Source organism: Anabrus simplex, chromosome X (assembly GCF_040414725.1).
Source record: "Anabrus simplex isolate iqAnaSimp1 chromosome X, ASM4041472v1, whole genome shotgun sequence".
In the NCBI taxonomy this organism is placed as follows: domain Eukaryota; kingdom Metazoa; phylum Arthropoda; class Insecta; order Orthoptera; family Tettigoniidae; genus Anabrus; species Anabrus simplex.
In genome coordinates this window covers 215534413-215556716 of record NC_090279.1, presented here as the reverse complement: position 1 = coordinate 215556716, position 22304 = coordinate 215534413, and the positions used below count along the sequence as shown (strand labels likewise).

General features: G+C 39.6%; 1 protein-coding gene across 1 annotated transcript in view; it reads right to left on the bottom strand.

Moving 5' to 3' along the window:
* Positions 1 to 4508: 4508 nt before the first annotated feature.
* Positions 4509 to 22304, bottom strand: part of LOC136886351 (carboxypeptidase D) — a 165738-nt gene continuing 147942 nt past the window's right edge. The window contains exons 24-26 of the mRNA XM_067159090.2: positions 21794 to 22066; positions 21341 to 21511; positions 4509 to 14344 (exon numbers count right to left, since the gene is read on the bottom strand). Coding sequence (XP_067015191.2) covers positions 14229 to 14344; positions 21341 to 21511; positions 21794 to 22066 — 560 coding nt within the window. The 3' untranslated portion in view covers positions 4509 to 14228. The remainder of the gene's footprint in view (positions 14345 to 21340; positions 21512 to 21793; positions 22067 to 22304) is intronic.

Below are 22304 nucleotides of genomic sequence, written 5' to 3'. Positions count from 1 at the left end.
GTTAACAAGTGATATAAATTTAACTGAATGAGTAACACAATTCGAAAGAATCAGATGACCTATTCTGACGACCTCCATTTTTATCAAAGGAGTCTCCAAAGAACTTTTATTTGTGCTTATTGTCAATGTTTTTCTTTTTCTTTTCAGTTCTTTATTTATACAGCTGAAGAGGACCACTAAGTGGTCGAAACATGTCTTGTAAGTTTTAATTTTATTCAATTTTGCCTGAGGCATTAATAAAGTATCGATTAGGTGGTTATTTATACTTACTTCTTAATCACAGGTAATAAATAATCATTAGATTCAGCTCCGAGCGAGGCATGTCTGGCGCTGTCGCAGTGTCGCACGGCGTTCAAAGCGCAAGGCCAACTGCTGACCCATGTCGTTCTATCCACTACAAATACAAACTGATATTAAAAAAAGCAAAATAATTTATGTATTTCAGAGTCATACAGCATAACTATTGGATACGTAAAGATTACAATGTGACTAAGAACGAAGTTTTTCAACCAGTCCGAGCTGAGAAAAAGTTACCTTAGAAAATTGATAACGTTTTTTTTTTCTTGGGAACACAAAATTCTGATATTTATAAAGTATATTTAAAACATCCCAGTGTATACTGTGTTAAAATTTGGATTCTATCAGATGATGGGTTTTGGAGAAACGATGTCTTAAAGTTGGCGCATGGTTGAAGCACACTTAAAAACGGGCATTTTTTGCATTCCACTTGCGATAAAAAGTATTACAATATAAGTTAAAAATTTGAAACTTACATGACCCAACGTGAAATGAAACAAGGAAAATGATGGTGATATTGGATTTTCAGTGGGCCTGTTAGTTATTTCACAACCAACCTCCAAACTCGAGTGCACATAACATTTTGGTCAACAGTAGGTCATCAGCCCCTGATAGTATGAAATGTAATGACAATTTAAAAATCTACAATTCATCCACTGATAAGAATTCAAAACGTGATGAAGAATGAATGGGTGAATATGAATTTAAAATAATCAGCGGATCCAACTCACAATACGGAAAGTTAAAAATAATTCCAAAATCGATCCGCTGACTAGAATTCAATCAACTTAAAACAATCAGCAGATCCGACGTGCAATGCCCCCCCTTCCCAGAGATTATCTTAAAACAATAGTACTGCTGATCAAGGGACTGCTTCCGAAGCACAATCCTGAATTGATGATGCTTGTTGTTTAACCCTTAACTATGGACGTGCGGTCAACATGACCGTGGTGGAAAAGTAAACACCTGCCACACCTCGCTTATCGCCCTGCCAGTATATATGCTTGCAGTACCTTTCTATTTTAAGATGACCTCTCCACTGTATTTATCTTATCTGTCATAAATAACCGTGCAGCTGCGATAAGAAGCTGATGAGTTTCGTAGCGGCCTGGGTGACGGCACGTCCATGGTTTGAAGCAGTCTTCAGTTCATAGTGCTGTGTGTAGCAATGAGTCAGCGTGCAGGTACTTCGGCGAGTGTCCGAACATGTGATGCAAATTACGAAGGAACAATTACCAAGTGGTTTGAAGAAGACATGAGTGATGTGGACGATGGTGATAGTGAAATAGAGAGTGATCACAATACCGATACTGAGACTGAAAGAGAGGGAGAAGAAGATGAAAGTTCCGCGCTACTGCCTGATGATTCACGTTCTAAGTGTTTTTATGGTAGAAATAGGTACAAATGGTTGTCTGCGGAACCTCCACAGAATGTGCGTACACCTCGTCACAATATCGTGATTCACCTTCCCGGTTTGCGCCCTTCAGCTCGAGTTGGAAACAGTGTGGATCCTGTTACGGCATGGACACTAATATTTAGTGAAGAAATGGTGAACTTACTAGTGCGATGGACAAATGTGAAACTCAGTGCAATGAGAAGTAATTACCGAAAGTCTACCTGACCAGAATTACAAAATGTTGACGCAGTTGAAATGAAAGCTTTTCTAGGCCTTCTTATTTATTCGGCGGTTTTCAAATCTAACAAAGAGGACATCGCTTCAGTCTTCGCAGCTGACGGTACGGGCCGTGAAATATTTCGTGTTGTGATGTCAGGTACAAGGTTTTCCATTCTCCTGTGCAGCCTGCGTTTTGACAATCCTGAAGACAGAATGCAGCGGAGAGAGACAGATCCTATTGCACCCATATCTGAGCTTCTGAATATGTTGATTCAGAACTCTCAAAGGTGTTACTCCATTGGCACAAATGCAACAGTAGATGAGATGCTAATTGGTTTCAGAGGTCGGTGTAAGTTCAGAATGTATATTCCGAACAAGCCTGAGAAATATGGAGTGAAATTGATGTGCCTAACCGATTCGAAAAATAGTTATTTGTACAATGCATATATTTATGCAGGGAAGGACACTGATGGAATAGGTCTTTCAAGGGAAGACAGAAAATTTTCAAAGCCAACTCAGGCAGTTCTTCGTTTATCGGAACCAATACAGGGTACAAATAGAAATATAACAGCTGACAATTGGTTCACCTCAGTGGAGCTTGTTCAGGAGCTGAGGAAAAGGGGACTCACTTATGTTGGGACAGTAAGAAAGAACAAGAAGGAAATTCCAACTAACTTCTTGCCTTCCAAGCAGAGAAAGGTCGGTTCCTCTGTGTATGGCTTCACGAAAGACATAACTCTTCTCTCACACGTTCCGAAAAGAAACAAAGCTGTTTTGTTAGTATCCTCTATGCACCATGGGAAAGCAACTGATGCGGACACGGGGAAGGAAGAGATGATTCAGTTTTATAATTCTACGAAGTCTGGAGTAGATACTTTGGATCAGATGTCAGCCAACTACTGCACAGGTAGAAGAACAAGAAGGTGGCCGATGGCAGTCTTCTTCCGTATCGTCGATATTGCAGCTGTGAATGCGAATATCTTGCATCAGTCCTATCGCGAGAGCCCCCAAATGACCAGGCAACATTTTCTGAAAGAACTTGCTGCTCAACTCACTAGGCCACACATGATAAGAAGATTATCAAATCCCAGGATCCCAAGAGATATTCGAGGTGCTATCTCTAGAATTTTGAGCATCCCTGCGGAGCGTATCAACATTTCCGAGGAGAAGCTTGAAAAACAGATAACTTGTCGTCTGTGCCCACCAGCAAAGAAGAGAAAAACATATTACAGGTGCTACAGATGTGAAAAACCAGTATGCTTGGAGTGTACAAGGAAGATCTGCTTCGAATGTGTTGAGTGAGAGTAACATTGAGGGCCAAGTTCAGTGCTTGCAATTTCCACCCCAACAAGAGATCAGTCTAATGTGTCGTTAATTTTCAGTGCAGTGGTTATCAAACATCTTTAATACCCAAGTTAGGATCAATTTTTGTTGATAGTGTAAAGGATATGTGTGTGTTTAAATGGAACAGTGTATTCTGAATAACGAAAATTGCTGCGACTGCAATCTGAAGGTATGAGGGTTATACAAATTAACAAATGGAAAATATTTTTGTGGTTTTGGGTTCAATAAAGTGTAATTATTCAAATAAAAGCAGTTAGCAATTTATCTCATTAACCGTCCCTTCCGTAGTCAAATTAATTTTCATGCGGTCTCAGTGACCTCACGTCCATGTTGATGTCACTGAAAATGTACGTCAATAGTCAAGGGTTAAGTGGGTCCAAAATCCAGGTCAAAGGCCCCTCATAATGGTACTTATCGCTAGGTAGAACCACAGTATTTCTCATGTTGCAGTACTAATCACAAGTAACGTAGCCTCACGGTGTTCCACACATTATGGTACTCAAGTATTGTAAATCGTATAGGTATGCAGACCTATGGTTTTTTCACTTAATGGCACCACTCATAAGCAATGCAAACCTATGGTGTTCCCCATATAGGTGTAATAATTACAGGCGCCGGTATTCCCATGCTGTTCTTCACATGGTGGGTACTAATCACAGGCAACGTAAACCCATGGTGTTCCCCATATAGTGATACTAAACAGAGGTACTCTAAACCCACAGTGAACCGCTGTCTGCTACTACTAAACACAAATCTATTGTGTACCTAACATAGTGGTACTACTCACAAGTAAAGGCGACCCATGGTGTTCCTTGCGTAATGGTACTAATCAAAAGTAGTTTCATGGTTCACGCTCGTGCGACCCTTTTGAACCATTCTATTCACCAACAAACACTTTGCTCTGGCAAAACATTGCCCCTGTATTGTGCTGAAAGTCTTCTATGAATTTCTGCTCCTGGTACACCTTCAGACCACATTACGGAATGCTGTTCTTCCTTGGTGCAAACAGAGAGTGGCGCGGCCATCTTTACATCGCAACAGCGCAAGCTGTACTGATCTGATAATGCTGAAACCTACCACAGACATAAACAATGATGCCATCTAGCGGCTGTTGAACACATACCGCCATAGAGCCAACCTAAAGACAATTAGAGCAAAACTGCAGATACTTACTGACTTGCCCTCATATTTATGTTCTATAAACAAGAAGGTGAGAGGAAGAAGGGGAAAGGACAACAAGAAAAACAGCTGATTCACAGAGAAAGGAATGTTTATTTTACATATAATAAATACAATCAAAGGTTAGCTGCGGCCTGTAACGTAAAAATTCACTTGCACGGCTGTGAGAGAACGGACGGTGTTCACTTTCTACCCTCCGTCAAACCTACAGTACAGTGTCTTGAATACATGAATATTTGAATGTTCCTCTAAAGTTACAAATCTGTCTTCATTTCTCAGAGGAAAAAATATGGAAGACAGAAGGTGGGACGCTTGAAAGGTAGGACAATGAACATAACAGTAGAAATATAGAGTTTGGGTGCTTCACAAAACAATCTAAATACAATACACCAAAATTACAAAGAACACTTACAAAACAAAAAACCCTGTCCCAATTATATGCTGGTCCCCAGTATACACACAGATATTGATGTGAAAATTTCAATTTTCAACTCTTAAGATGTGTAGTGAATAAAGGTTACATGTCAGAATTCTCTTCCTGAGATAACCATCACCAATAGACAGTGCTGGGTTCTGGCCTACAGAGGCAGTTTCGAGTCCAGCTGGCTCTTCCCTCATTTTCAATTTTTCAATTTCTCAATTTATAATAATGATAATACATGGGTAGAATTCAAGCCAGCAAAATGAAATACCTAAGAAGTAGGATAGGAAACAAAGGAGTCGGAATGGAAAACCTAAGATGTTAGATGGTTTGGACATCTACAGAGGAAAGAATACCAAAACAGAAGATGGAGATGTGAACTTCAAGGAAAAGAGTGCGAGAGGAAGACCTAGAATGAGGTGGATCGATTCAATAAAGAGGAGTGCAAGAAGAAGACAAAATGATGGAAGAGGAATGGTGGAAGGAGAGAGGAAGGTGGAGAATTGCTCCAGTATGAGCTGGATAAGGGGAAAGGAGGTTGAGGATGATGAATAACATGTGGAAAAGATAAGACTCCAATCAGAAAAAGAGGAGGGTTGTTACAAGATAAAACAAGCACGCACATTTATACAAGTGGAGGCACATGCTTCCCCTGGTGCACCGTCCTACACAGGAGGTTTATAGTATGTCTAGCCGCAAGTGTCTTGGAAAGGTGTAGCAATCCACTGCTACACTGGGGCAAAATGTTGGTAATTTTACGACTGAAAAGGCTTAAATACTTTTTTCAAACAAGCAATGATTAGGTTGACGTTAAATAGCTTTTTTTTTTTTTAAACTAGAGGAGGATTGCTTTCTTTGGTCATCTGACATGAACGAGTTCAGACAGATCTCCGCCCACTCTCTGGACGAGAGGACCAAAGGAACCTTGTTCACCGAGGTGCAACAACTGGGGACAAACGGAACCTCTTGTAATTTCCAGGAGAAGCCCAAACTGGCAGGAAGAGAGGAAGGAAGCTCACCGAGGACAAAAGCAATAACAGTTTGTTTTAGGGCTTTAAAGAGTTTTCTTCTTCGCGTTGTGAGGCTTAAATGAGCTTTGTTTTGCCCTTGTATGACAAATTTGATATTTTGCCTATATCAGCCTATGCTAATGTGACAAAGGGCCTCAATGTAGGGAGTGGAGAGGGCTGTAAACATTTCTACCTGCAGGTTTCTAAAAGTATACAAAATTTGGATCAGATTGGTGGAACGGTATGGATTTGTATAAGGAACAGACAGACAGACACTCTGCTTTCTATCTATTTACAGTATATAGATAAGATTTTGGTTTCATAAAGGGAAAATGTTTCAATCTTAGTTTATTTACTTATTAACTGAAATAAAAACATTAATTTTATAAATAAAGGACAATAGCCTAATTACCAAATGGAATGGAATGGATGCCCTAACAGCTATGGAGCCAACCACTGCATTCGAAAGACCCCACCACAGAACAGTTTTCTGTGGTTTCCCATTTTCACTTCCACGCAATTCCTATTCCTTTCACCTCCTTACCCAATTTCATTCACCATCGTTCATTTCATTAGCTCCTCATCTGAGGATGATGACAAGGACGGGCATAAAAACAGGCTCTGTAATTTCATCACACCTCATCCCCAACTCTGTATCAGGGAACAAGACTAAGGAGCAGACAACTAAGTACCAATTTCTTCACTTTTCCAAATGTACGCTTTTTCAAAATTATCCAATTTGGATGTGTCTCTATTATTTACCGTTACGAATAGGAACCATAATTCTCAGATATAATTCCAACAGAAAATATCAACAATTTAAACAAACTCCAGCTGATGGTAGGAGCACTCCATAATTCAATATGAAAAGAGTTGGAGTTTATTTTTCAATTTACTTTACACTTTCTGTTGATATACGAATTATATCAACAATGTCAATACTATTTGCAATGTTTAAAATGCCCTATCACCTTTTACACTGGAATTTTGTTTCAGCAATGAATAAATCTGAATACGTTTCAAACCATTTCTTAGACTTCAGAAGCGAACACAACTCTTGAGTTTCACAATCACAAAATGTATGCATTCCGACTCCCGTAATTCAACATTTTCTACAATACTCATATCTCATTTTAAAATAATTTAAACATGATCTGTATATAGTAGGTTATATAAACTGTATATAAATTTTTCCTTCTGAAAGTGGGGGAGAGTAAGTTTTAGTAGTGCCTAGGAGGAGCACCCAAATCTTGGCCTCCCTAGAGAGTGGTCAGTAAGAAGTCCCTGGTTCATTCTCATGTATGTCAAAACTTTTGATATTTGTACTGAACATCTATCTACCATGTATCCTATACACACTACAACACCAAACAGCTAAGGAATTGAACTGAAAATATCTGTGGTCATGAAAATTGTAACAGTCTGTTGTGCAAATTCCAGTCAAAATCCAAATACTTGCATTTAAAAGAAACTATAGGCCTACCTCATTAAAAAAAAATCACTAAAGGATATGATAATTGAAGATCTAAAAGTTAATCAAATCATTAAAACATTTAAAAAAAGTTCATACGGGTCAGTTCTACCATCTACTGGTAAACTAGATGGTAGCTACTCTACAGATAAACTACCTGGAGGTGTAAATCCATTGAGACTACTCCTTGCATACTAGTGCCAATGTGTAGCTACCAATAGCTAAACATAGACATACAGGTGTTGATGAACTGATTTTTGGGCAACTTCTCCCAATTAATTTATGTGCTGCTCATCATCACACGTATGAAGTTCATTTTGATTGCCTTATTTTCTTTACTTGCATCAACCATCATCACCAGCTCAGCATAACTCTAATAAAACTGGGAAGCAAATTTATTGGCAAGTCTTACCTTAAATGCAAGAATATAATTTACGATAAAAGATTCTGTAATACGGCGACTGATGATTAGTTAGGAATTCAAACGAATACTGTAGAGTTTCAAAGATGCATTTCATATTGAAACCTTGAATAGTTCATGTAAATGAATAATTAGCCTATTTTATTACAAAGGCAATTGGCAAAGTTAAGATATATTAGGCCAATTCGAGACATCTAGACACAAAGGTAATGAAAAAATTGCTCAAATTTGTCTATAATAATAATAGTATATGATGATGATGGTTTGTTGGAATCACAGAACTTTTACAGTTCTACTACAAATAATTTGCAGCCTCTGACCGTGATTTTACCAGTTCCATGATTATTACCCAAAAGAACAATGATGTTTAAAAACAATTACTAGTTGCAACCATTAAATTGTTTTGTACAATATAGATCATTGTTGCTGTGAGCAAACTTAGCTTGTGAGCAATGTAAAATAGGGCGAACAAGTTTCATCTCTTGAGAAACACCTGGCAGGCAAGTATTATCTGACAGTTAAAGTGGCCAATAACTTACCCTGCAAGTAACTGAGAGTTACCCTGCCAGTAGCATTGTGTGGAGATAATGACTTGATTTACATGGTGGATTAGTTCCCACCTACTTTACCAATAAATGATAGAACCGACCCTCAGTCACTTCAAGTTTTGTACAATGCAAGTTAAAAGCTCACTCCATAAAAGTTACACTAAGGATACATATATACAACAATTTGTTGCTTTTCTTGTAAGAGAGACAGCAGTGTACATAGACTAAATAGCAAACCTAATATCTTGTACATGTATAACAAACATTAAATATAAGTGATGTAGACAATCTGTGATGCTCTGTGTGGAATAGCTTGAGATTCATGCCTTAGCAGTAGCACAGGGATCTTCAGAGGTTTGGTACATTGCCAACAACGTATCTCTCATATTCTCATCGGTCCTCATAAAAATGTCTTAATAATCTGTTGTTTGTTTATGAGGTACTAAAGAAACTATTAATATATGGAAGAATTATTATAACAAAGCATTTAATAGACTGATTCATATTCAATTCAGGTACAGGTAAACCCCATTATACGCAGATTTGTTATCCGCGATTTCGCATACACGCGGATTCATTATCCGTGATTTTGCATATACACGATTTTGGTTTTAAGTCTAGTGCTGCCATTTGTTAACAGTATGTGGAAACTGTAATGCCTTCAGGCGGGTACAGACAAGCGTTCCGAACTCTGTAATGTACACTACATTGCGCGCCAAGGTTAAATGGGGCAAGCGTATCTCTACGCACATCTTCTGTCGTGTTTGTCAAGACGTGAATCGTCAGTTTCAGTCAGTAGAGCTGTGAAGTTGCACTTGACAGGTTTCGTATTTAAAATGCCAGGTAAAAGGAAAGAAGCATGTACGAAACTCATATTTGTTAGAAACAAAGAAGTTTTGGATCGCTATAAGAAAGGTGAACATATTGTTGACATTCAGCGTGCTGTGGGACTTAGTGAATCCACTGAAAGAACTATTCATGACAATACAAAATCAATTTGAAAAACTGCTCAATCTTCTATTAATGTAAGTGTGACTAGAGTGACCAAATCTCGCTCGGAAGCTAAAGAAAGAACGGAAAAAAATGCTAAGCCATTAGATTGAGCATCATAACCAACAACACAGGTTTCTCATTGAAGCTGCTATTCAAGACAAAGCCAAGAGCTTGTAAGCAGAGTTTAGTTTATTATTGTGTGTTTCGGTGTTAAATTTTTAAGTATATAAATTTGGTATTAAAATGTGCTTCAGAAACTTCAGAAACATGATAATGTTTTTTTTTTTGTAAGAATACTAAGAATATCTGCTATTTTAAACTTAATATGTGGGTAAACGGAAACCTAACCCTATACTTTACGTATAAAATGACTCTCGATTTACACAAACTCAGTATGCGCGGCAATTCCGCAGAACATAACTATCGCATATAACGAGACCTACCTGTATTTAACACTTAGATCTTTAGATCACTGTTAATAGGAAAGAAACAGAAGAGCCAAAAATGCAAACACAACAAAAGCATGTTTCCTTACAAAATATCTTCAAGGTTGGAAAAGAACAGAGTGCGACTGGGGGAGGTTCCATAGAAATACAGTGAGGGGCCTGACACGAGTAAGTGAACATAACGTATATACAGTTAATATCACGAGGGACACTAAATGCAGTACTGGTTATATTAAAATATTTTTTTTAAAAATGAGCTGCAATTCACTTGCTGTGCAGGCTGTGGGAATGGATACAAACATGTCTCTTTTTGTCTCTTACAACCACTTTCCTTTGCAGCCAAGTCTCTGAAGAATGCCCAAGAAGAACAAACGATAAATATACACGTATCAGAAAATATCACAGTGAAATCAGTATGAATTTCTCAGCACCACAACGAGAAACTCTGCACTGGACCCATCCAACATTTAACAAAGAGCACTTCATAGTTACAATGTATTGCTTGTAAGAATCTACAATTATAGAGGAGGTTTACACTCCAGTCTATGTGGATAAGTGGCACACCCATCCAGGTGTCGAACACTACAAAGCTGCTTACCACTAGAAACCTGATCGGGCAGATACAATTAACACACTGGTGATGGGCCCCGAGAATTCTCGTCTTTATGGACCTCGTGTTTCTTTGATCACTGCTACAATCTGGTGGCGAAATTATAAGTTTCATACGGTGTAGTCATGGAATAAATAGTATAAGGCAACTATTGCTCCATCATCTTATTTTCTTTAAACCTTCATAACAAAATAATATCGGAATGTCGAGCTAATCCTTGGAGCTTCAGTGCAGCTGTCGACATGGCGCGGCGCATTTAGTCGCTAACAGACATGGACATTTGTGATGAATTATGTGCAGACCGGTTGAGGCGGTGAGTTAGATATTTCTCATTATGTGAATGATTTTGACAGTGCTTTTGGTCCTTCTATGTCAAATCGTGGACAACAATCTCGTGTGTTGGAATACAGCAGAGACTCTGATGCACACAAGTCGAGTATAGCTAGCGCTTGTAGTATGTAGTAGGTATAGATACTGTCAGCGGCTTCTCAAAAGATAATCCAGTTCGTAATTTAAAAGTTTGAGGATGATATCTAGAATCGTTTCTTGCGTTACAAAAGTTTGAGTTCAGCAGTGTAAATTTGTTCTTGCAGGCCTGAAGTACCCGGTCAACAGGGGGTAGTAGCCTCCGGTCGGACCCAGTCACCAATATGCCAAAGAAGGATTCACTTAAAATGCCAACTGCACGAAATAATGCTATTTCGCCAGAAGCAATGATTCTGATTGCTTTAAGACATTATGCAGCAGGCATTCTCTCATCAACAACAGGGACCACACACCTTAAATTGCAGTCTCCTTATAATATTATATAAAATACTGTTGGTGGCATGAATACTGTAATGTGAAGCATAAAAATATTCGTACATAAGTAGTGTAATACGTCCACACTCCGTGTGGTGTCTGATGGCTGTAGTTATTAAAACCTCAGGTCAGCATCGTTCGAAACCAAAATTATGCAGTTCGAATCCAGGTGGTTGAAAATATTTTTACCATCAGAATGTTAGCCAGCACGGTAGGAGAGGTGATGGTATACAATTTATAGTGGCTAGATTGTGTGTCAAAAGCCTGGATTCAATCCTGAACCTCTCTGCCATATTTAAATGGAGTGGGGGCACTGACGCTGTTGATGGCGATTCGTCCATCCGATGGCGACGCTAAGCCCTGAGTAGAGCCCTTAGGGCTATTCCAATAGCAGTAGGCTAAGTCGACACTCGGGTTTACCCCCCCATTCCAAATAATAATACTGTTTCTACGTCCCATTAACTACTTTTGACCGTTTTCGGAGACACCGAGGTGCCGGGATTTTGTCCCGCATGAGTTCTTTTACGTGCCAGTAAATCTGAGGCTGACGTATTTGAGCACCTTGAAATACCACTGGACTCAGCCAGGATCGAACCTACCAAGTTGGGTTCAGAAGGCCACAGCCTCAACCGTCTGAGCCCCTCAGTTTGCTGCCCCCTTCATACTATCATATATACTTTACTTCAATAAATATTTATGGGATCAGAAAAATAATAAAAGTGTTTCATGCTTGCTAGTAAACTAGTAATACAATAAATTATAGTCAAGAATGTTTCACCCTGACGTTTGCCAGCATACCAGCAATAGAAATATTAATGCTATAGGAAGAAGAGTATTATGCATACAGTACTACATACCGTAAACTAGGTTATGTTATAAACGAGTATAGAATCGAGTACTATATCTCTAAATAATACGTCCTCACTGGTCTGTCTGCTGGATCCGAGGTTTTCGAGATTCATCCCGGCCGAGGGCGACGGATTTTAATAGGAGATAAATCTCGAGCATGCTTGAAATTTGTTTACTTGAAATTCATATAAATATTGATTTTCTTAGGAAAGGAATATTGCTAAAAGATTTTAATATTTCAACGTTCCCATGTGTTCCGTAATACAATACAGACATAAAAAAACACATATTAGGCCCACGGTACTTGTAATGGTAAAGCATGTTAGAGATTAATAAGAAATAAAAGTGCTCTCCAAGAAATTGTAGACAACAATGGGTAAAATTATACGACACAACACTTCGCACAAATGTAAACTATTTATTTATCAGTAGAGCTAATATCCCGCTGAATTTCTACTTTATTCACTATGTACGATAGCATTAATTCGCCACAAACAGCTGATATTAATACAAAAATGTTGGTCATTGATTACTTGGCTCTGATTGGCCAATTCTAATCGACCATGTCTTCGACTATTCTTTCAGTGCAGCCAACGCTAGCGTAGACTTGACATCATTAGTTTAAACGGGAGAGCTGTCGTTTAAATTAAACGAGTGTCAGAAATTGGTGGAGAAAATGGACGTAGGTTTAAACTAGGTACTGAAGTTAAATGGGTTTAATTTATACCAGGTTTAACTCGATTTGGAGAAAATGGCCCTAAGTCTTTCAATATTATTGCAAATTCTTTCCATATAACATTTTTGCAAATTAGTTTACATCAGTTATATCAGTGATGTTATATCCTAACTGGTCCACGCTGACCAATGAAAATGTCTCCATTAAAAAATAAAAAGAGAATGGAGGCCCCCCCCAAAGGAGCGTACCACACGTGTCCCATGAGAGTTAGTATCCATACTCATATTCGTGGAAGTCTCAGGTACAAACATCATTCTAGACTTGATCACTATCAGCAATATCAGTCACGCCTTTCTTTTTTGATACAGTACAATAGATCAGGGCATGAAATTACCAATCAAAGTTTTAATATCTATAAAATGCTGGTTGTTCACGAAATGAAATGGAAATGAAGATGCTAAGACGGTCACTGGAAATCTCGTGGTTTGATCACATCAGGAAGGAAGCCATTCGGGACAAGATGCGTCAGTACAAGGGTTCACTGGTATGAGTATGTGGCCACAGCTGATCCAACATTCACTGCGCAACAAGCTCTGGCAATGGGCAGAGACGAAGAAAACGCTGGATGGACTGTGTACGTGAGAATATGCAGCATGTGGGCATACGACCTGCTGAGGCCATAGACCAGATAAAGTCGAAGACCAGATGTAGACTTATGGTGGACCCCGCATCTTGATGGGAAAAATGCCATGGAAGAAGAAAAAGAAGACAGGTCTTCATGAATGATGAAGCAGATGGCCGTGATTTCATATGGGTTTATATTTTTTATACCATGTTCCAGCACTAGAAAGCTTGTTTCCAACGCCTGTATTTAGAAATGCCTTAATCGCTTGTTAACGATACTTTTTGCAAGTTCCGTGTTCATTTAAGTCGACAGTTATTATAAGTATTTTATGTTACTTTGTTTCACAGAACTGTCATGGAGGGAAAACTAATCACCTGTCCTCACATACAGGGCAGATATTAACAATGAAGAAGTAAGTGATGACCAGACTGTAGCCCAGGTAGAAATGCAAGTGTTTCTGAAACAAAGTGAGAGTGAATTGGCCAGTAATAGCGTTGAAGTAATTTCACTTGTGAAGGCATCATGACATCCAGTAGTGTCGATAAGAAATGGGTCACAGGTTTCTCTGTGCCATTTAAGAAGGAATCCTTTGTTTTATATAACAAGAGCAACATGCACTGTGAAAATGTCCTCAGTGTAAAAGCAAAGAAATTACTTTTGAAAAGCCGGACTTAGAGAAATATTGGGGAGGTATGAACTTAGTGGTGACCAAAGTGGTTCATTATTCAGAAGAGTGAAAGCCTGTACAGTTCTCTTGAAGGAGCCTACCACAAGTGGTATTAAGTCATCTCATCTTAAAATATCAAATGCTACCTATGTCAGTCCGCACAGATTCAGAGTTAAACCTCCTCTTACTTATAAGTACTGCTCTACAAAAGGCACTTAGGTGGTATTGCTAGAAATTCCGAAGCATTCAGACATGCTAATCCGTAGGGACGGGCTCCCAGTCACGGTGGTTGGGGCGAATCAGTACGATGTCCTCCTCCTCGGAACTTGTTTCATCGTCGTCGAAGTAAGGCTGGGTGTTCTCCTTAGTTCCTGGAAAAAAAAAATGAGAATCATTATTTGTTTGTTCCTATCCATTGCTGTGTTTCTTTTCTCTTTCTGTGCTTGTGCTTCCTGTGTTCTTAGTCTTTTCCCACCTGTACATTAAAAATTTTATGTTTACAATTTGATTTACGTAGCACTGACACAGATTAGTCTTATGCTGATGACAAGATAGGAAATGTCTAGGAGTGGGAAGAAAGCAGCCGTGGCCTTAATGAAGGTACAGCCTGGTGTGAAAATGGGAAACCACGGAAAACCATCTTCAGGACTGCTGATGGTGGGGTCCGAACCCACTATCTCTCAAATACAAACTGACAGTTGGCACCGGTAATAATCTCAACTGTTCAGTCTCTTCCCTTTTCCTGTCTTTACCCAGTTTTCTTCTTATCTTACACTTGGCACATCAAGACAGGACATCTGTCAAGCTCACCCTCTTGATGAAGCTGGGAAGCAGAAATAAGCTTTTCTTCTTTTCTACAATTTGTTTAAGTCACACCAACACACACTGGTCTTATGGCGACAATGGGGAGCTAAGAGTGGGAAGGAATCGACTGAGGCCTTAACCCAACCGCTTCAGGTTTAATGGCCACGCGCCCTCGCTTAGAAATCAGACTTAAATTGTCCTCACCACAAGTAAGCCACCCAGTCAGAACTGCTGTGCACTGCTCTGAAGTAAATGCCATAAATGGAACAGCAACCGGAATTTTCATGCACAGTTTTCAGCGAAGCATTGAAAATAATTATACTCAACAACAATGATTTTAGAACGAAGATTTCATGCGGTAAATCTTGAAACGTTCGGGTATATGTAAAGGCAATTCAGACTACTCATTGTCTCTTGAAAAACTCGGGTCTTTGCTCCAATATAATTGGATGCGAGGCTTACGAACCTGGGACATCAAAATGGAGAGGGCAAAGTAGACTTTAATTTCATCATCATTAGTGTCAAAGCAATTTTCACCGACATTTTCAATGTGGGTTTGATGATTGTTCCATAGTGTAACCTGCAAGAATACAGACAACTCCAATACAGAATTATCTAAATATTTGTCTCTCCCTTCTGCTGATACCCCTGGAGAGCTCGTAAAGAGATGAATAATTGGTGGGTTATCTCTATTACTAATCCACACCCAGTCACGGTTTTAGTTTCGCTCGCAGGGCTTTAGATACGATTTCACTGTTGCTTGTATCAGATTAAACATCACTTCCATTTCAAATCTTTTCTTCAATGTTATAATTGCCATCACTGTCGTCCAAACCTAAAACACTTTCAATTAACTCAGCAATTGCATTGCTGTCGCTTGTGCTATGCTCGGAGCCATGGCTAGGAAAATGACTGACACCAGCTGAAATGTTTGTGCTTTCAGAGACTACAGAAAATTAAGCAATAAATAACAGTATAAGTTCTTAGAAGGAGGGATGTAAACAAACCACATTGCCGTTCAATTCGTAGAAGTTTGCAAAAGGGAAACTCTTGCAGGGGTGATCAAAATATTAGCCAGTACGACGACTCGGTGTGGCGCGTGAATGTCTCGTCATTTGAGTTTAAGGCCTGGCAAACGCTCGCGTCAATATCACGCCAAACCAGTCAAATGGTTTAATTAACATACAGGCCCAGCATTTGCCTGGTGTGAAACACCCTTGTTGGGAGCTGAGATGAGGAGAGAACCATCTATGAGAAGATGTGGAGACTATCCTTGTCTCCTTTTCCCACACTCACATGGCATTGTATTTATCCTCTTAAGCATTCCTTTCGATATTTCTATGCATGACCTGAGTCACCCCGACTCTGACAGGTTTCCGGAGACACAATAGGAAAGGTGCACAGGAAAGAAAGTGGCCATGGCCTTAATTAAGGTGCAGCCCCAGCTTTCATCTCATGTGAAAATGGGAAACCATTGAAAACCATTTTCAGGCTGCTGGCAGTGGGGTTTGAACCCACAACCTTCAGAATGCAAGCCAACAGCTACACCACATACAGCATGGAGCCAACTTCCTCCCGTGTGACCTGCTACTGATACAAGGAACTATAGCAGTGACCATCACAGTAGAAAAGGTTAGAAACTCATTACAGAAACATTTTCCATGTTTGTCCTCCAAAGTTCTTTGTGCTACAAATGTAAGAAAGCTGTATGCTGGAGCGTACAAAGAAAAGTGTGTGGTCAAGTGCAAGAACAACTGACTTCAGAAGAAGCACAGCTGATTCACTAAAGGTTTTCTTACTGATTCTTTTATGGTATTCTGCTTGTATTATCTAGTTGTGCTTTACGTTCACTATTTTAAAAACATAAAACATAACTTAATTTTGTAAGTATTTACCATATTTCTCCAAATCCAAGATAATTTTTGCCTTCAAAAAAATAAACCAGGCTTAAAACGTGCTTTATGAAATTATAATTTTATTTATAACAAATTTCACATTTAATTTGAGAAAAAATAAACACACACAAGTATCATGTAAAACCCCTTTCCTGATCATTGTGATTAGAGGTATCTGTTACTGCCTTTGAAAGTTCAAAGAATTCCTCTTCGCGAGCCCACATTTGTATCACATCTCGTGTTATGACCACTCAGACCTTGTGTTTTTCGCGCACATACTTCACAATTTCACTTCGACTTCTTTAAAGCCTCTTTGTTGCGAACCACTGAAAGCCTTTCTTGTACAGTATGCATTTTTAGACTATATTTGTTTGCATGCCGATGCCAAACATTGGCTTTAGTTATGCCGTGTTTTCTTGCGGCTGCACAATTATTCTTCATTTCCGCGCATTTAATTTATATTACCTTAAAATTGGCATCGTAAACGAGATCCCATTGAAAATTTGCCAGCAATACCTGTTCTATGTATCTCTAAACTACGACGATCCATCATGAAAATATTAGTGTTGTTCATAAAATTCTTACTTTTACTAAGCGTCAGGTATCGGCTGCACGTCTCCCTTGCCGGCTTTGGCAAAGAAGCGGACGAATGTTGATGTGATGTTCATTACTGTCAAGTTGTGAATGCAAGACGACCCTTGATTTTTCATGTGCAATTCTGAGAAGAAACGCTGTCTTGGATTCAGAGAAATGCAGTACTTCTTTCAAAACTGCTTGTGTACATCAAATTTTGGTGTCTTTATTTTCTTAAAATAGCATATTAGGTGCCAGACATAAAAAGATTTATTTTTCAAACTGCCTAAGTTGACTGTCGGAAAGGCGACAGTGAAATGGAAATGAGAAGTCACGAGCACAACAAAACCATGCCACACCGTTGACAGACAGCAACCGCTGAACATGGAGGAAGGTGGTACGGAAAAATCGCATGACACTGTGCGATATCATCATCAGTGAATTCTGCAGCCAGCGTCATGAATGTGCACTGGGTGATACAAGACTAAGATCACCCCCCCCCCCCTCCCATAAACCACTCATTTTTCAGTAGTGTTCAGTAGTGTAAAGAGCGCCATCACTGGACGACTCGAGACGTGTGGTTTGTAGTGGTGAACCACGCTATACCCTGTCGCAGTCAGACGAGAGGGTTTGAGTGAATGTTGTATGCCAGCCCATACAGTACCCACAGTGGTGGGGTGTAGAGTGGGAGGGACTTGGTCATTCCATTACACCAAGGAACACGTTAAAGGCAGAGGGATATAAGAACATTCTATCTAGCGGCGTGTTTTCTACATTAGAAGACCCGTTCAAAGTTGATCATTGTGTGTTTCAGCACGAGAATTCTCCCTGCCTATTCATAGGTGATTTGTGGGCAATGAGGCTCTAGAAACGGACTAGCCGTGCAGAGCCTCAACTTCAACCCCAAGAAACACCTAACTTCACTCCAGACCCTAGTAAACCTCGTCACTAACCAAGCTTGTTACAGTGCTGGAGGAAGAAGGGTCTGTCAATCCCCCAGATATGTTCTGACACTGGTTAAGACGTATTTTTTTTTTTTTTTTTTAAATTTTAATTTATCCTTCCACCTAATCAATACATAGTTTATATCATCGAATAGTACTAGTTTTGGCTGTTCATTGCAACCATCCGCAGCTGTTCACCATAAATTATTAAGACACAGTATCATTAAAATAAAATAAGGTTGAATCCCATAAGTTAAGATTACAAAAGAAAAGAAAAAACAAAGAGATATATAAACATTTAAAAAGTTCAAACATTTAACACTTGGAGTAATGGCCTTGTGAATTTGAGTTCCAAAATGAGACTATAGCTGGTCAGAAAATTTAAATATTTAGAGATAATCCACTGTAGCTGCATTCAAATCAACACTTAATCAAATGAAAGTGACACAATATGTCACTGTCTAAAAATCCTGTAAGAGACTCATTATAAAACTATGAATATTAAAAAGACTAGAATTTTTAAAAATGAATTTATCACAGTAATGATACAGGTAAAATCTTCACTTGACGCTTCTCAATCACAAAGCGATGAAAATTGATTATTTTTTGGCTGAAATAATTCAGCATTTTGTGGCATAATGTTGTTGTTCTCCGTCGAAGAGAAAGTTCATTTCTCTTCATAAAATTAATCGTCAAGCCTCTGCTAACCTTCAAATCCGAGACACTCAATCCATGCACAACAGCTATTTCTCGCCCTTTAAAATACAGCATATCCTCCCCTACTTTTGGAAACTTGTCGCTTTTTGGTCCGTGAAATGCTTTACAAGACTTGTTGGTCGCTTGACGTGCAATTCTCTGTTACTGCGGTAGTGCACATTGCATTCGGACACAATATTGCAGCCCACTGGCCTGTTCTCATATGTTTCGGCTTAACTGATCACCGCGTGTTTATATGATGCAGTATTACTTGAATATTTGCTCAATGTGGACTAACAAACAATTTTGAGATCACGGAAAACGCATGTCCCATACCCGAAACACTCGTAAAATATGTTTGTAAGAGACTGGAATGGAGCGTCACTAGTCACTTCTGCGCTGATTCTCTCAATGAATTCGTGCAGTGCTGATAACAGCAAGTTGCCCGGTATTTGGAATGCCTGGTTTCGCAATAGGAAGGCTGCTATCCGAGTAGTTGACATCTTTATTTCGAAACGCATCTAGAGCTGCGTGATGAATGTGAACATTTCTTTTTTCTTCACTTTTGACCCAAAAATATTGGGATGCGTAAATTATGCAAGCGCGTTAATTATGCGAGAAAATACAGTAATTGTTGAGGTACCTGCTGACTTCTGTATAAATAAAAGGTTCAATCTTCTTTAAGTTATAATTAATGAAGGATATCCCGATGTTTTGAAAAGCAAGTCGTATCCGTCCATAAGGGCGTTAATGGAGGATATCCTGCGAGGTAGCTGTGGGAGCACATAGCACAGCTGTCAGAGTTGACAGTAGACGACAAAAACTACTGAGAATAGCAGAGGATGGCTGGAATGAACAGCCGAAACTAGTATCATTCGATAATATAAACCATGTATTGATTAGGTGGAAGGATTAATTAAAATTTGTAAGAAAGTAAGTCATATCCAACAATACAGACCTAGCAATGAAATTTATTGCATACACTGGTTAAGACAGTCTCTCCTTGTCTTGTTGCTCTACAGGGTCGGGTATGAGGTGATAGGAATCTGTCGTGGCAGGTTTTTACGACCGGACACCAACCTCATCAGAGTTAATGAGATGAAATGAATGACGTGATATATGATAGTGGGAAGGGAGAGGGTGAAACCAGGTGCCAGAACATAGCCTACTCCTTTTGAATAGCACCAAGGAGTCCGCTCAAGGTTTAACATCCCCGTCCGACAAACGAATCACCATCAACAGCGTCATTTGCCCTCACTCCATGAGCACTGCAGCAGGGTTTGGAATTTGATCCAGGCTTTTGGCACACAATTTAGTGATTAGAAATTGTATTCTACCACCTCCCCTACCCTGCTGGCCAACATTCTGATAGGGAAATTTCTTATGATCAAAGGGGCTCGGCTACCCTCAGGGTCAGACCGTTTTAGACGTCAACGCCTTAACGATCATGGCCACCAGGCGGCTCCCTCCTGCAGAGTACAAGATGAAATAAAGGCCAAGGATGGGCGCACCCCATATTAATGTCCACTACTAGGCAGTATATAATATGAGAAGCACTTAGAGAACAGTTTTGATTAAGTGTCCAAGTATTTTTGATGCATAGTATAGTTCTCACAAATGATACAGTAACGCGGGGCTGAAACAAAGAGGCAGTCCAGCTACTAGTGGACCCATGGTGCCAGGCAACTGAGGAGATCGGTATGAAACGCAGCACAGCTAAGAGTAACATAGTACTGTTGGCTAGAGGAGACTGAATCAAATGAGAAATAATTAAAATAAATGGAGGTCGTACAAAACTTTATTTACCTGGGAAATGTTCTGTCAGAACAAAGAAATTGATGCAAGAATAGGACAAGCATCAGGATTTTAGCATTATTTATTTAGCATAAGGGAGGATTTCAGCAGAGTGTTAAAGATACAGTATAGAAGAAGGAAGTCCCTATGAAATGCAAACAGTATTATGCACCGATACTGGCATACGCTGCAGGAACATGGACATTTACAGAACGAGAGAAGAGCCCGATTCAGAAAGCAGAAATGAGGTTTCTAAGAAGCATGACGGTAAAAGCCAGGAGAGACAAAGTTGGGAACAAAGAAGTCATGGATGCTACAGAACAAAAATATCAAAATAAAGTATTTTTTTCTAAACTGAGATGGTTTGGCCACTCAATGTGGATGCCTGAAGGGAGGAATCATCAATGAGAAGTACTGCAGATGCAGACCTAGAATGTGATGGAAAAGCTCACTGACAGAAAGTATTTCAGAGCCCTGATACATCAGTGAACCCACAGGAAACATGATGATGATAACAAAGACAATGTAGCATAGCAGTAGAAAATAAGAGAGCAAGTTTACTTCTTTTCCTTACTTTATGAATGTTCTATGCAGAAGTGAATACAGAACTAACTGATTCATACTTGAAGGGCAAGTGGAAGGTACTGAACATTTGGCTCACCTGTTAGAGGAGCGCTGAAGAGTTCCTTCTCCTTGTCATCATCATCATCTTCAAAGAAGAGTTTCTGTGGCAGCTGCTGGAAGCCATAGAAGCTATCTCTGTACTTCCGCCTGCGCTGGCACACGGCATAACAGCAAATGGCAGCGCCCACGATGAGGAGACACACGCAGCCTGAAAAGGTCCAAGTTGATTATTCTCAAGTGCCAAGGATTACTAACTTTATATCTCATAATCTGACACATACTACTTTTATACTAGGAATAAAATGGTAATACACAAATGACAAACTTCTTACGTTTGAACTTACAGACTGAACTGATACTTTACTGACTAGCGGTTCTGTGCAGAAACACAAACATCCGATAAACTCCAAGCTGAAATTCGTACCAATTATCACTATTTAGTTTCACTGACTGAAATTTGCTGGCCCAATCAGTAAGAAAGCACACTTACCAGCGAGCATTACAAAGACGAGGCGCGGCAGGCCCATGACAGTCTCGTCACGTTCCAGCCGGAACATCACCTTGGTGAGCTTCTCGGTGGGTGTCACCGTCACCAACTTTGTAGCAGGGAAGAACTTGGGAGCAGTTACTACCACAGTGTGTTCTCCTGGAGAAACAGGTCTCCAGAACGCACTCGTTTCCGTAGCCAGGACGACGTGCTCGCTGCCGGACACGGACACGCGAGCGTTCAGGACTGGACTATTTTCTCCGTCAACCACATATCCTGCAAGCAGATAAAAGGAAACTGAACAGGCAGAAGAGAGAGAAGGTATATCACATGATGGATGGAAGATTGGAGATTTAAGACCTGAGCAAGCAACAAGATTCTAGCACTGTGTTAGATGCATCAAGTTTGCGTTCATTCCCTCCTCCTGCTACTGTCTGATATATAGACTCTGTGGTCTGAAATCACAGTGTCACAACTGGCGATACGAGAATCAACCATTTCACATACACGCATG